General features: G+C 37.8%; 1 protein-coding gene across 1 annotated transcript in view; it reads right to left on the bottom strand.

The window, feature by feature from the left end:
* Positions 1–14,108, bottom strand: part of KLHL20 (kelch like family member 20) — an 82,199-nt gene that overhangs the window by 61,599 nt on the left and 6,492 nt on the right. The window contains exon 3 of the mRNA XM_007471601.1: positions 4,921–5,494. Coding sequence (XP_007471663.1) covers positions 4,921–5,494 — 574 coding nt within the window. The remainder of the gene's footprint in view (positions 1–4,920; positions 5,495–14,108) is intronic.

The following is a 14,108-nucleotide window of genomic DNA, read 5'->3' as shown; positions in this document are numbered from 1 at the left end:
AACAAATAATTTAAAAATTTGTATGGGAACACGAAAGACCCCAAATAGCCAAAACAATCTGGAGAAAAAAGAACAGAGCTGGAGGAATCATGTTCCCTAATTTCAGATTCTCCTACAGAGCTACAGTAATCAAAACAGTATGATACTTGCACAAAAACAGACACATATATCAATGGGACAGGACAGAAAGGCCAGATATAAACCCACGCCCTTATAGTCAATTAATCTACAACAAAGGAGGCAAGAATATACAATGGAGAAAAGACAGTCTCTTCAATAAGTGGTGCTGGGAAGACTGGACAGCTACATAAAAGAGAATTAGAACATTCCCTAACACGATATAGAAAAATAAACTCAAAATGAATTAGGAGTTTGGGATTCAAATATACATACTACTATATATAAAATAGATAACCAACAAGGACCTACTGTCTAGCACAGGAAACTATACTCAATATCTTGTAATAACTTACAATGGAAGAGAATGTAAAAAAGAATAATAACTGAATCATTTTACTGTACATCTGAAACTAACACAACATTGTAAGTCAACTATATTTCAATAAAAATTTAAAATATAAACAACCCCTGGGCTTCCCTGGTGGCGCAGTGGTTGAGAGTCCGCCTGCCGATGCAGGGGATACGGGTTCGTGCCCCGGTCTGGGAGGATCCCACATGCCGTGGAGCGGCTGGGGCCGTGAGCCATGGCCGCTGAGCCTGCTCGTCCGGAGCCTGTGCTCCACAATGGGAGAGGCCACAACAGTGAGAGGCCCACATACCGCAAAAAAAAAAAATAAAAAAAAAATAAAAAAAATAAACAACCCCCCCCCCCACAAAAGTTCTACAAATACTACTATGAATTAAACTGGCTGCTTTTGAAAAAAAAATTTTTAAACCCCTCAAAATGGATTAAAGACCTAAATGTAAGACCAGATACTATGAAACCCCTAGAGGAAAACACAGGCAGAACACTCTGACACAATCGCAGCAATATTGTTTTGGATGCGTCTCCTAAAGTAAAGGAAATAAAAGCAAAATAAACACATGGGACCTAATTACACTTAAAAGCCTTTGCATGGCAAAGGAAACCATCGACAAAACAAAAAGACAACATACTGAATGGGAGAAAATATTTGCAAATGATACGACCAATAAGGGATTATACACATTGAAGCATTCAGGAGTAAAGGAATATGATGTATGCAGTGTACTCTCAAATTGTTGAAAGAAAAATATTTATATAATAAGGACAAAATGATAAAGAAAATGTGGCAAAATGTTAACAACTGGTGAATCTTGGTAAAGGGTACATGAAAGTTTTCTTTTTCCTACAATTTTTTATACATTTGAATTTTTTTCAAATAAAGTTTAAAAATTATTTTTCCAATCTGATAGGTTAAGAAATGTTTTGATGTATGTTTCTTTAGTTATGTGTAGTGGTGAGTATCCTTTCATATGTTTATTTTATACCTGAATATCTTTTTTACATATCGCTTATTCATATCCTTTGCCTATTTTTCTAATGTATTTTTTATGGTTTTTCTCATTGAATTTGTATGAGTCTTATGGGAATTAGTGTTTTTTCTGACACATATGCGCAAAATAGGTTTTCTGAGTTTGGCATTACTTAATTTAGTTTATGGTGCTTTTTTGGTTGTTACTGTTGCTATGAACAATATTTAATTTTTATGCAATCAAATTTATCAATCTTTCTATATGGCTTCTGGGTTATATCCTGCTTAGGAAGGCCGTTTTTACCCCCAGCCTACTAATGCTTTCTTCTAGTACTTTTAGAATTTTTTAGGTTTAATTTATTTATCATTTGGGAATTCCATCTGTTCAAAGAGTTTATTTTTTCTCCAAATCACCAGTTTTACTAAAGACACATATTAAACAATTTTACTTTCCTTCCATCTACTTCTGGACCCTTCTCAGTGCCACTGATCTGTTCCTTCTTTAGTTCCAAACTGTTTGTATTGTTTTAATATTTCTTAAAGCCAATGATTCTAATATTAAATTTTGGAAACTACCTGGCTGTTCCAGCATAAATAGTTATCCATTGGTATCTGACGAGGATTGGTTCCAGGACTGCCCTCTACCCCACTCCCCTGTGCCCCCAGGATACCAAACTTCATGGATGCTCAAGACTCATATAAAATGGCACAGTATTTGCATAATCTACACAATCCTCCCATATACATTAAATCATCTCTAGATTAACTTATAATACCTAATACAATGTAAATGTTATGTAAATAGTTGCCAGCACCTGACAAATTCAAACATTATCTTTGGGAACTTTATGGAATTTTTCATATTTTTGATCCACAGTTGGTTGAATCTGTGAATGCAGAATCAGCAAATATGGAAGGCCAGCTATATGTATGTGTGTGTGTATGTGTGTGTGTGTATATGTGTGTGTGTGTGTGTGTGCGTGTATCCTCCTTAACCAATCCCTTCCTTTGCATTTCATGAGCCCCACGTTGCTGGTTCTCCTCCTTTCTCTATGCTAGTTATTCCCAGCTTCCTTTGTCAGTTGCTTTTTCGCTAATCATCCTTCAATATTTGGAAAAATTTTAGGGTTATTCTCTTCTCTCTTCCTACTAGGTGATCTCATTGGCAATGATTTTTTTAACCTTGTTTATGGTGCTTTTTGTAAAAAAGTTTTATATTTATATAAAATATTAAAAAGTTTTAAATTTATATACAATCAAATATATCAATTTTCTTTTATGGCTTCAGGGTTATATCCTGCCTAAAAAGGGTTAAGCCATAATTTAATTATTATGACTTCATTACTATGTTGATGACTCCTAAATTTTAATCTCAGCCTAACTTCTTTTCTAAGATACAGATGCATATAAACAGTGAGCTGCTCAGTATCTCTATTTAGCTATCTCACAGGCATCTCAAACTGAATATATCTAAAATGGAACCCATGATTTTACCTCCTCAAACTGTTCCCCTCTCCATTTCATTTCTAGTACAGATTCCCAGAAATGAGATTGCTGAGTCAAAGAGTGTGAACAAAAAGTGTGTAATTTTGATATACTGCCCAATTTCCTTCCAGAGGGGTTGTATCAATTTATACTTACACTAGCAGTGTAGCTATTTCTCCATGGTCTTGTCAACAGGGTGTGTAATCAAGCTTCTGGATACTTGCAATCTGATAGATTACAAATTTGTAATCTGATAGATAAAAAATAGTACTTTGGTGTAGTTTTAATTTGTTTTTCAGTTATTATGAACAAACGAACAGATTTTCATATGTTTAAGGGCAATCTGAACTTCTTATTTACTGCCCATTTTTCTGTTAGGTCACTGGTCTAGGTTATTGACCAATAGGAGCTCTTGATGTATTAAGGATATAACGTGTGTAATATGAATTGAAAATATTTTCCCCCAGTTTGTCTTTGATTTTTGTCTTGATATTGTTTTGTTTTACCATGCAGAAAATTTTAATTTTTATATAGTCAAATTTATCAATATTTTCTTCTGTGCTTTCTGGGTTAGTCAATTAGAAAGGCATTCTTCATTTGAAGATTATAAAGGAATTGCTTCATGTCATCTGCTACTATTTTCATGTTTTCACTTTGTATTTTTTAAGTCTTTGATCCATTGGAAGTTATCCTGTTGGACAGAAGAGTGGTATTAAAGAATAAAATGAACCATGTCTTTCCTTTGCTTAAAACCCTTTAATGGTTTTCTTTTTTTAAAATAAATTTATTTATTTATTTATTTTTGGCTGTGTTGGGTCTTCGTTGCTGTGCATGGGCTTTCTCTAGTTGTGGCGAGCAGGGGTTACTCTTCATGTGGTGTTCAGGTTTCTCACTGCTGTGGCTTCTCTTGTTGCAGAGCGTGGGCTCTAGGCGTGCGGGCTTCAGTAGTTGTGGCTCAGGGCTCTAGAGCACAGGCTCAGTAGTTGTGGCACACAGGCTTAGTTGCTCCACAGCATGTGGGATCTTCCCAGACCAGGGCTCGAACCCATGTCTCCTGCATTGGCAGGTGGATTCTTAACCACTGCACCACCAGGGAAGCCCTTTTAATGGTTTTCTATTGGTCTTAAGATTAAATTTCAAATTCTTAACATGGTCTATTAACTCCATTGTGATCTGGCTCTATTCTTTCTGTAAAATCATTATGTTACATCCTCCCTTTTGCCCTCTGGATCTCACTGGGTTTCTTTCAGTTCCTTGAACTTGTTACGCTTCTTCTTGTTTCAGAATTTTGTATGAACTGTTCCAGAACCAAAGTTAAATCTCTCTGTAATACACTGTTAAATCATCCAGGGCTTCTTCTCTGTAGCACCCATTAACTGTAATTATTTATTTATGTAATTATGAATTCAATGGCTATCTTCCCTGCTAGATTATAATTTCCACTAGAACAGACACTCTAGGCATCTTGTTCATTACTGTAGCCTCTGTTCCCAAGCACAGTGGCTGAAGTATAGTAGCTTTACAAATACTTATTAAATGAATGAATAAATGAAAAATAACAGGTTTAATTAAAAAAATCCTTCTAATAACATCCAATTTCATTTTTCTGATTATTAGTTCAAACAATCTCTGATCTACAGTTTATTCTGCTGAACAATCATATAATCAGGAAGGAAGTGCTTTATAAAAATGACCAATACCAACTATCCTATCAGTAATAAACTGTATTCTGGCTTATAAATTAGCCTTTTATGAATATGTCTAGGGAAATCAATCCCTGATAACTTTAGTTTTTGCTAAAAGAACACAAAATTGTCCTATAAAATAAAAACCAGGCTTAGAATTTATAACATTTCTTTGATATTATGAGTTAGAATTAGCAGTAAATATCTAAACAGGTACGTGTTAGCAGAATAGTGAACCCATATTGTTCTCCTGACAAATACATTGTGAATGCATCAAACCACCAAGTACAACTCACCTCTTGAAAGTTATGTTGCGTGAACTTGTCTGCTATCCTTAGCAACTCACGACATGAATGTGTGTCAGCAAAAGCCCGAATGCCCAGGCAGTTAGAAGGATCTAATTGTCTCTTTAAGAATTCACAACAGGCTTCCTGTATTTCTGCCAGCTGAAGGAGGCAAGCAGCTGGCAGAAGGGTCTGAACATTGCCCTCTTCCACAGTTATCTGGGAGGTATATGCAAAGTCTATCAGTAGTTCCATAGCCCTCTCATCTATGTCTCGGATCACAACTTCCGTCTGACGGCTCTCTGCCAATTCTCCTGTAAACATAGCTCGGAAGTAGGGACTACAGGCTGACAAAATGACTCGATGGGCATATATCTTCTTAGCGCCCACAACTAGCACCACATCACACAGCTCCCGGTGCTTTCTCAGAAGGTTAATCACTTCCAAGGTTTGTCGAGGGTGCTTGTCTGAGATATAGGGCATGCGGGCAGGTTGGGGAACCCCTTCTGGCAGTTTGTTGGGGTCTCCAAGGGTGCAGCGGCTTGTTACATCCATTCCAGTCTCTCCTGGTCGAATGTTGGTACACCTACAGAGATGGGGGTGGGAGAGAGAAGAGAAGATGGCAATATTTTTAGAAGCTAATTCCTGCATTTCACATGTATATTGTATGTAGAAATTCAGGTGCTAACTTACTAGGTAAATGCCACAAACTTAAATTATTGACAAATAATTAGAACTAAGATATTTGGATTTTCATAATCATCACACTATCTATCAACATGGAGAAAAAAGAGAATCTATGCCCCTCAATTAAGATAACTATGCTTTTAACAAATATTTACTAGTTCTTATATTTTACAAAGCATTTTGCTAGGGACTGAGGAAAATTCAAAGAAATATAAAGAGGCAATCAGGGAACCTAATTATCTAGAAGGAGAGACACATGAATAGCCAGAAAGGGGGCAACCAGGATAAAAAATGTGCTTCAGAAAGGCAAAATCTATAGTTATTTGTTTATACTGGAACATAGACCTGGCATAAGCTATCAGGTTATTACAAGGGTATGTATTTTTTTGTGTGTGAAGTAGGAATATTACATTGCATTTTTCCAGAGCTTAGGTGAAATATCCTACACACATGCTTCAGATCGTTATACTTCTGTTTCTGATTCTCTACTTACTAAGCAGTCTTCTGACTCGTGTGAGTCTCAGAAACTAAATCATCTATGACTGTACTGAGATAGTCTAATACTGGCCTGCAAGAGACAGTATCAGTTTACTACCCCTAAAGCTGTAGCACTGACAAGACCTACAGTATAATAAAACACTAGAGTGTTGACAGAATCCCCTGGGAAGGAGAGGAGAATGTAAAAGGACATTTTAGGAAGAAGAAACTACACTTAGCTCTTCCTTTCTTCAGCAGCAACCTGTTTTTCCCAAGTACTTATAAATTCAATATTTCTACGCTTGGCCTCAGCCTACAGGTAACTGTGTTCTATAGTACAAACTGTTTATAGTTCCTGACATCTGGTAGAAACAGCACTGTTTATGCTTGACAATTTAAAACTGAAACATAAAACTGAGCAAAACTGAGTTAAAGGATAATTGTTACCACCCATGTAAACAAGCAAAAAAGCTTTTAGCCACAGTACTTAATGGTCTCTTGTTTGTAGTAGATGCTGAAATAATACATCACGTGGTTAACAGTGGTACACCATTAAAGACAAGACCATTTAAAAATTTTCCATTATAATACTGACATTGTATGTTGAAATTAAAGAGTTTTGTGACCTTAATTATGTACACAAAGATGGTACTGTTGAACTCAGACATAAACAATTTTTTATTTCACCTAAGTACAATATGGAAGCTAATTTCTACATATCTACTTTAAAAAAAACAGTATGCAAATAAAAACACTTATGATTGTATTAGATTGTATAGATTCTGACTTTCAATAATTGGTAATTTCTCTATTCTTATCAACTGTCTGGTTTGCAAACTTGGAAGGAATTCTCTTAAATGTGGTCATTCTCAAAAGTTCTGTTTTCTCTGCTCTCTATACACATTCTTGGGGAAGTGCATTTAATTTCATGGTTCCCATCACCCATATGTGAATGGCTAAAGCACATAGGCTTTCACTAGTTGTGTCGAGTGGGGGCTACTCTTTGTTGTGGAGCACAGGCTCTAGGCACGCGGGCTTCAGTAGTTGTGGCACGCGGTCTCAGTAGTTGTGGTTTGCAGGCTTAGGTGCTCCGCAGCATGTGGGATCTTCCTGGACCAGGGCTCGAACCTGTGTCCTCTGCATTGACAGGCAGATTCTTAACCACTGGGCCACTAGGGAAGTCCCAGGCCAAAAATCTTGGAGCCCCTTCCCTTCCACATACCCTCAAACCCAATCCATCAGCAAATTCTGTCATTCTACCTCCAAATAATACCTAGAATCCAACCATTTCTCTACCTTTCCACTAGTCCCACCCTAATTCAGGCTATCCTCACACTTCTTTATATGATAATAGCCTCATAAGTGGTCTGCTTGCTTCCACCTTTGCTGATTTATATTCTCTTCTCTAAACAACCAAAATGATCTTTTAGAAAAGTCAGACTATACCTTTCCTCTGCTCAAAATCCTTTAAACACTCACATCAGTAGCAAAAAACAAAGCCTATAGAGTTTACGAACCTCTGTATGACTCCTCCCCTGGCTAACTCTCTGAATTCGTCTCCCACTTTCCCCTTACTCATGGTTCTCTAGTCACACAGACTTCCTTGCTATTTCTGGGACACGCCAAGGCCTCTCTTTCTTCAGAGCCTTAATCCTCCTTCCTGAAAGGTTCTTCCCCAAATATCTGCAGAGCTCATTCCCTTATTTCTTTCAGATCTCTGTTCAAATGTCAACTTATCAGACCACCTTATACAAAACAGCATCTCTTACTTCTACTACCCTATACCCTTTACTGTGCTTAATTTTTCTTCTTAAATAATTACCTCCTGATATAATGTATTGGCTTTCTCTCCCAACCAGAACATAAGCTCCATGAAAACAAGGCCTCTGTTCTCTTTTACTCAATGCTATCCTTCAACACGTAGATCCAGTGCTCATTAAATAGCTGTCAAATAAATTCAGCTTTTCTTCCTGCCAAAATAAACTATACCCTCCAAACTTTCTTGTCTGGTTCTCTTGAAAGAATGCCCAGTTTGTAGCCAGGCAAACACAGATTCAAACCTTAGCTGCATCATTTATTAGGTATAATCTTGGGCAAATTACTTAACTTCTCTGATCCTCAAGTTCATCATTTGTAATTGTGGGGATAATTACACTTACCTCACAAGGAAAATGACAGTGTTGGGATTTGTCTGAATGTAGGTCCTCTGACTGACTCCAAAGTCAGTGAGTGCTTTATCCTGAACTGTTTTGGTCAACTAGATGGAGCATTTGAAGTGGAAATGATCCTGGCAATCTGGTTTACGTGGTTGTTGTTCTTAGAAGGGAGAAAAGGCAAGCATGCTGCCACATGGCTGGACTATGCTGCTCTTTTAGGAGAATGAGAAGGAGCAAGAACAAGGATCACCGAGACGATAACGGGTGCCTCATTTTAAATCTTCTGAGAAGTTGTATTTATTTCTAGCAATTTAATTCTAGACATTATATTACTTCTATACATTAAGTTATTTCTTCTGTGGTTCGGCTATTTGTTTTTGTAAATGTTTACTTTCAAAAAATCTAAGCCTACATCCTCCAACAGTCTCATCACATCCAAAGGGTTCTAATGGCAGAAATGGTTCGTTTTTTCTACCCCCCGCCCCCCACCCCGCCCCGTACATCCCCGTACATTTTTCTGGGCATCTTTGAGGGGAAGTTATAATAAGTGTCCCAGAAATAGGTTGTGTTCATACCTTGTCACATCTATATTTACAACTTCTTTGTTTGGAATCTGATGGATTAAGTACTCTAATGATTTGAGGGGTGGGATGGTAAACTAAAGTGTGAACTGCTCCCCAGCAAGAGGAAAGAACCCTAGGAAAGCTATTTTTTTTAACCACTTTTTAAAAATTGAAGTATGGTTAATTTACAATGTTGTTAGTTTCAGGTGCAGAGCAAAATGATTCAGTTATACATACACATATGTGTACACACACACACACACACACATATATATATGTTTTCAGATTATTTCCCATTATAGGTTATTACAAGATATTGAATATATGTCCCTGTGCTATACAGTATGTCCTTATTGTTCATCTATTTTATACTGTGTATATGTTAATCTTAAACTCCTAATTTATACCGCCCCCCCCCCACTATCTGCTTTGGTAACTGTAAGTTTGTTTTCTATGTTTGTGAGTCAATTTCTATTTTGTAAATAAGTTCATTTGCTTTCTTGTTTTTGTTTTTTTTGATTAGGAAAGCTTTTAATTAAAGGTTTGGGGGAGCAAGCCTGATTGTCCAAGTGAAAATTCATCTGGAGAAACCAGAGGATCTCAAATTATTTGCTTTTCTATCCCAAGTGAACTAATGACATTACAAATATATATATATATTATATTATATATAAAGAAATTGAACTCAAATAACATTTTTATTAACTTAATTTTCAAGACTAATTTACATATGTTTTAAGGCTGAAGGAGCTAAGTGGAAGGATTATTCTGGACTCTATCCACAGTTAACAAACTAAGGAGACCAAACAGAGCTTTTGCCTTCTCCCACAAAAGGACTGCCAATTGCTTCATTTGCAAATATCTTCTCCCATTCTGAGGGTTGTCTTTTGGTCTTGTTTACGTTTTCCTTTGCTATGCAAAAGCTTTTAAGTTTCATTAGGTCCCATTTGTTTATTTTTGTTTTTATTTCCATTTCTCTAGGAGGTGGGTCAAAAAGGATCTTGCTGTGATTTATGTCATATGCCTATGTTTTCCTCTAAGAGTTTTATAGTGTCTGGCCTTACATTTAGGTCTTTAATCCATTTAGAGTTTATTTTTGTGTATGGTGTTAGGGAGTGTTCTAATTTCATTCTTTTACATGTAGCTGTCCAGTTTTCCTAGCACCAAGAGGGAGGAGATATGGGGATATATGTATGTGTATAGCTGATTCACTTTGTTATAAAGCAGAAACTAACACACCATTGTAAAGCAATTATACTCCAATAAAGATGTTAAAAAAAAGGGGGGGGGGAGGACTGCCAATTCTAGGAAAGAATCAGTCTTTCTAAAACCAAAAGGGTATAAAATCTGCCAATCAGTTTAGCAGATTTTGTATTCATTAAGTGCTTATGAAAAACATAACTTCAAGATAAAGTCTATTAATGGCATATTTTACCATCAACTCTCTCAAACCTTAACAAAATCTTATTTCGTTCTACCAGCCATGTACTTCAGGGGAAGCTGACCATGTCCCCAGCTTTAAGGATGAATCCCAAATTCTCTTGCAATTTTTTTTTTTTTTTGCGGTACGCGGGCCTCTCACTGTTGTGGCCTCTCCAGTTGCGGAGCACAGGCTCCGGACGCGCAGGCTCAGCGGCCATGGCTCACGGGCCCAGCCGCTCCGCGGCATGTGGGATCTTCCCGGACCGGGGCACGAACCCATGTCCCCTACATCGGCAGGCGGACTCTCAACCACTGCGCCACCAGGGAAGCCCTCTCTTGCAATTTTAGGTCAGAATGAAGCTGATAGTGAAGAGGCTACACTGGAGACGCAGAGAGAATTTGGGGCCAAGAAGGTACCATCAGGCCGTGCATCGACCAGCCCTGGAGCTCATACTACCTATGGCCTTCTCGTTATGTAAATAAAAGATGTCCATATAGATTAAGCCAGTTTGAGTCAAGAAACGTTATGTTACTTTCAGCCCCAAACTTTCTGATACCAAAAACACAGTAGTTAAAATGTGAAACAGGGCTTCCCTGGTGGCGCAGTGGTTGGGAATCCGCCTGCAGTTGCAGGGTACGCGGGTTCGTGCCCCGGTCCGGGAAGATCCCACATGCCGCGGAGCGGCTGGGCCCGTGAGCCATGGCCGCTGAGCCTGCGTGTCCGGAGACTGAGCTCCGCAACGGGAGAGGCCACAACAGTGAGAGGCCCGCGTACTGCCGTTTCGGGAAGATCCCACATGCCGCGGAGCGGCTGGGCCCGTGAGCCGTGGCCACTGAGCCTGCGCGTCCGGAGCCTGTGCTCCGCAAAGGGGAGAGGCCACAACAGGGGGAGGCCCGGATCAGCAAAAAAAAAAAAAAAAAAAAAAAAAAAAAGTCAAACAGTAAAATTAGCCACATGTTCTAAATTTACTAACCAATTTTAATAAGAAAATTGCCCTTGCTTTGACTGGCCAACTACTCCTGTATATAGAGGTTCTTGCTCCATTATTATCAGATTTTCTAAATATGGTACTGATAGATTTAGAATTATGGTTTGAATTTGTGCCTTTTCTTTCAAATGAAGTAAAAATGTTGTTAGAAGACTAGATACTCTTTCTTCATGGCTGATTGCCCAATTCCTGTTAGGCTGTTACATTAAGTTTTAAAATACTATTTCTCTAACACCAGCTATGTGGGGGTGCTTGGTAAAAGCACAGATTCTTAAGGGGGGCTAGAGAATCAATATCTCTGGGGGTGTAGTTCCAGAATCTGCATTTAGCAAGCAGGTTATTTTAACACAAATTAAAGTTTTACTAATAACTGGCTAATAAATTTGACTAATAAATAAAATTTCTTTATTAGCAGAAACTGTTGGGTTTTACAGAGAGACTATGTTGACCTAAGTTGAAAGGAAATAACAACATGGAGAAAGTAATGATTCAAAATGTAGCTATAAAGGAAAGAAAAAAAGTAAGAGTGAAGTCTTGTCAAACATACAAAATGAAATAAAACAAGAAGGATTCACATTTACCAAAATGTCAATAAATCTAAAAAATCAGACATTATGTATGAAATCATTTTAAGAAACTGCAGGGACTTCCCTGGTGGTCCAGTGGTAAAGAATCTGCCTTCCAATGCAGGGGACCTGGGTTCGATCCCTGGTCGGAGAAAAAAGATTCCACATGCCACGGTGCAACTAAGCCCGCGCACCACAACTACTGAGCTCTCACGCCTCAACAAGAGAGCCCGGGGGCTGCAACCTACAGAGCCCACATGCCCTGGAGCACGCACACCACAAGTAGAGAGAAAACCTGCATGCCACAACTAGAGAGAAGCCAGCGTGCCACAACAAAGACCCAACATAGCCAAAAAAAACCAAAACATAAAAAACTAATTTCTACATTTGAATTTCTACATATAATTGTAAGGAAAAAGCTATTAAAATTTTTTCAATTATTCTTTCACATTCTGTGGGAAAGGGCAATGTTTATTTCAGAGACAGATGGTGCTTTTAAGAAAACATCTATTTGGGCCTTTTAATTATAAAACACAAGGTGAGGGCCCCTTGGGATGATAAAGACCATTAGATGTACTTCGTCTGCAGTATTTTTTGGTTTGTTTTGAAATTTAAATTGAATTTGAATATCATTAGGAGGGCTTGGAATCTTAGTTCACCACAGACCCCACCATCTCTCTTATGTGAAACTATACCATGCACTTATATGGACTACCTATAAGATATACGAGGATTTTGTTTTTTAACCTCTGTTCTAGAGGCAGCAAGATTGTAACAAAGAGAACTAAACTACTCAGTACAATAAAGTAACAGTAATTTCAAAGGGAGAAAGTTTTAGGGCAAGAAAGAGAATTAGAAAGGAAAAGAAACAGAGACTGATTAAAACTGGTGGCAGGTTGTGATTTAAGGAGAGAAACAGCCAGTGAGAAAACAATGAATGGCCAAACCTTTATGGCCTCCTTCATTATCCCTAAACTTTCAGTAAAAACCTGAGGTATTCAATGGCAGTGGTCAATGAAGGTGAAGAGAGAGACAGTGAGTATGCAGTATTTCTAGAAAGAAGCTTGGCTGTGAAAAGAGACATAAACTACTATGTCTGTTTAAAGAGAGTAATAACTGGAAAATGATTATATATTGATGCAAAGAACCAGAAGGAGGGAGAAGTTTTAAAATATATGTAAAGAGGGAGAGAATAAATGATGGAGCAAAATTCTTGAAAAGTGGGGGTACTTAGAAACAAAATACAGAAGAATGGATCTTAGACAAAAGGGAGAGGCTCACCTTAAGAGGTCAGAGTAAGGGCGTGGGAGGAAACATAGTGTGGAAACAGATACATTTATTTTTGGGTAAGGAGGTGTCAGGAGCTTGAGGAAGTTCATACCTGATGGCCTTTTTTTTTCTGTGAAGCTGGGAGCTGGGGGAGCAGGTCACTTGCTGCCACTGAAAGGAGTGTTAAGAGGATTATGAGAAGAATGGGTGAGGATGTGAAATAGCTACTGCGGGGAATGAGTAAGCATTGATTAGGGACTCACAGAAATACTGTTGGATGACACTGTTGGCCCAAATGATATTAAAGACTCTGAATACAGTAGCATGAATTCCCTGTGGCTGGTTTTATCCAGCAGTAATCAACAGCCCAAATTACAGAATATAAATGCCTGCCTTAATCTAGAATGGGTAAATGCCACAGACAAACTCAGGAGTTCAGTGAGTGGTGGCTAGAAAATGGTTAACATGGTTGCAGGAGTAAACTGTGTAAAAACACAAGAGACAAAAGTGTGTTGATTATGATTAGGTCAAAGAACAGCTGAAATGGGCGTTCAAGAGGTTATGGTCAGAAAACAAGTTATTAGGACTTAAAATGATTTCAGAGAGAGATTTTCTGAGCGATAGTAGGAATGAATTTTTGAAGTGAGTGAAGGTAAAAGTCCCAAGAATTAGGAGGTCAAGGAAATGCAGGCTAGATAAATGGATGGGTCATTCCCATGAATACTGATATCTCGAATGACAGAAGAATCAAGTCATGTGCATGTAGGAAACATAAACCAAAGAACAAATAAAATATCTTAAATAGTCTTCATGTTTACTAAAGGAATGCTACAACTTTAGTACCTCCCTAAGTACATTTAATAACAGCATTTCCACATACCCAAAATATTTGAGTCAACTTAAATTTCATAGTTATCATGGCTCTCTTTCCTCAGATCTACTTCAAAAGTAATAGTCTTAATTGAGGAAAGAGTCATGTTCTATAAGTGGCTATGATAATTTGAAATCAAGCACAATAAAAAGTTTAGAAAAACATAGCCTTCTAAAGCATTTATAATCAAGTTTTATCTC

The sequence above is a fragment of the Lipotes vexillifer genome, unplaced genomic scaffold (genome assembly GCF_000442215.2).
Source record: "Lipotes vexillifer unplaced genomic scaffold, Lipotes_vexillifer_v1.1 scaffold821, whole genome shotgun sequence".
NCBI classification, from domain to species: Eukaryota; Metazoa; Chordata; class Mammalia; order Artiodactyla; family Lipotidae; genus Lipotes; species Lipotes vexillifer.
This window is presented reverse-complemented; position numbering and strand designations above follow the sequence as displayed.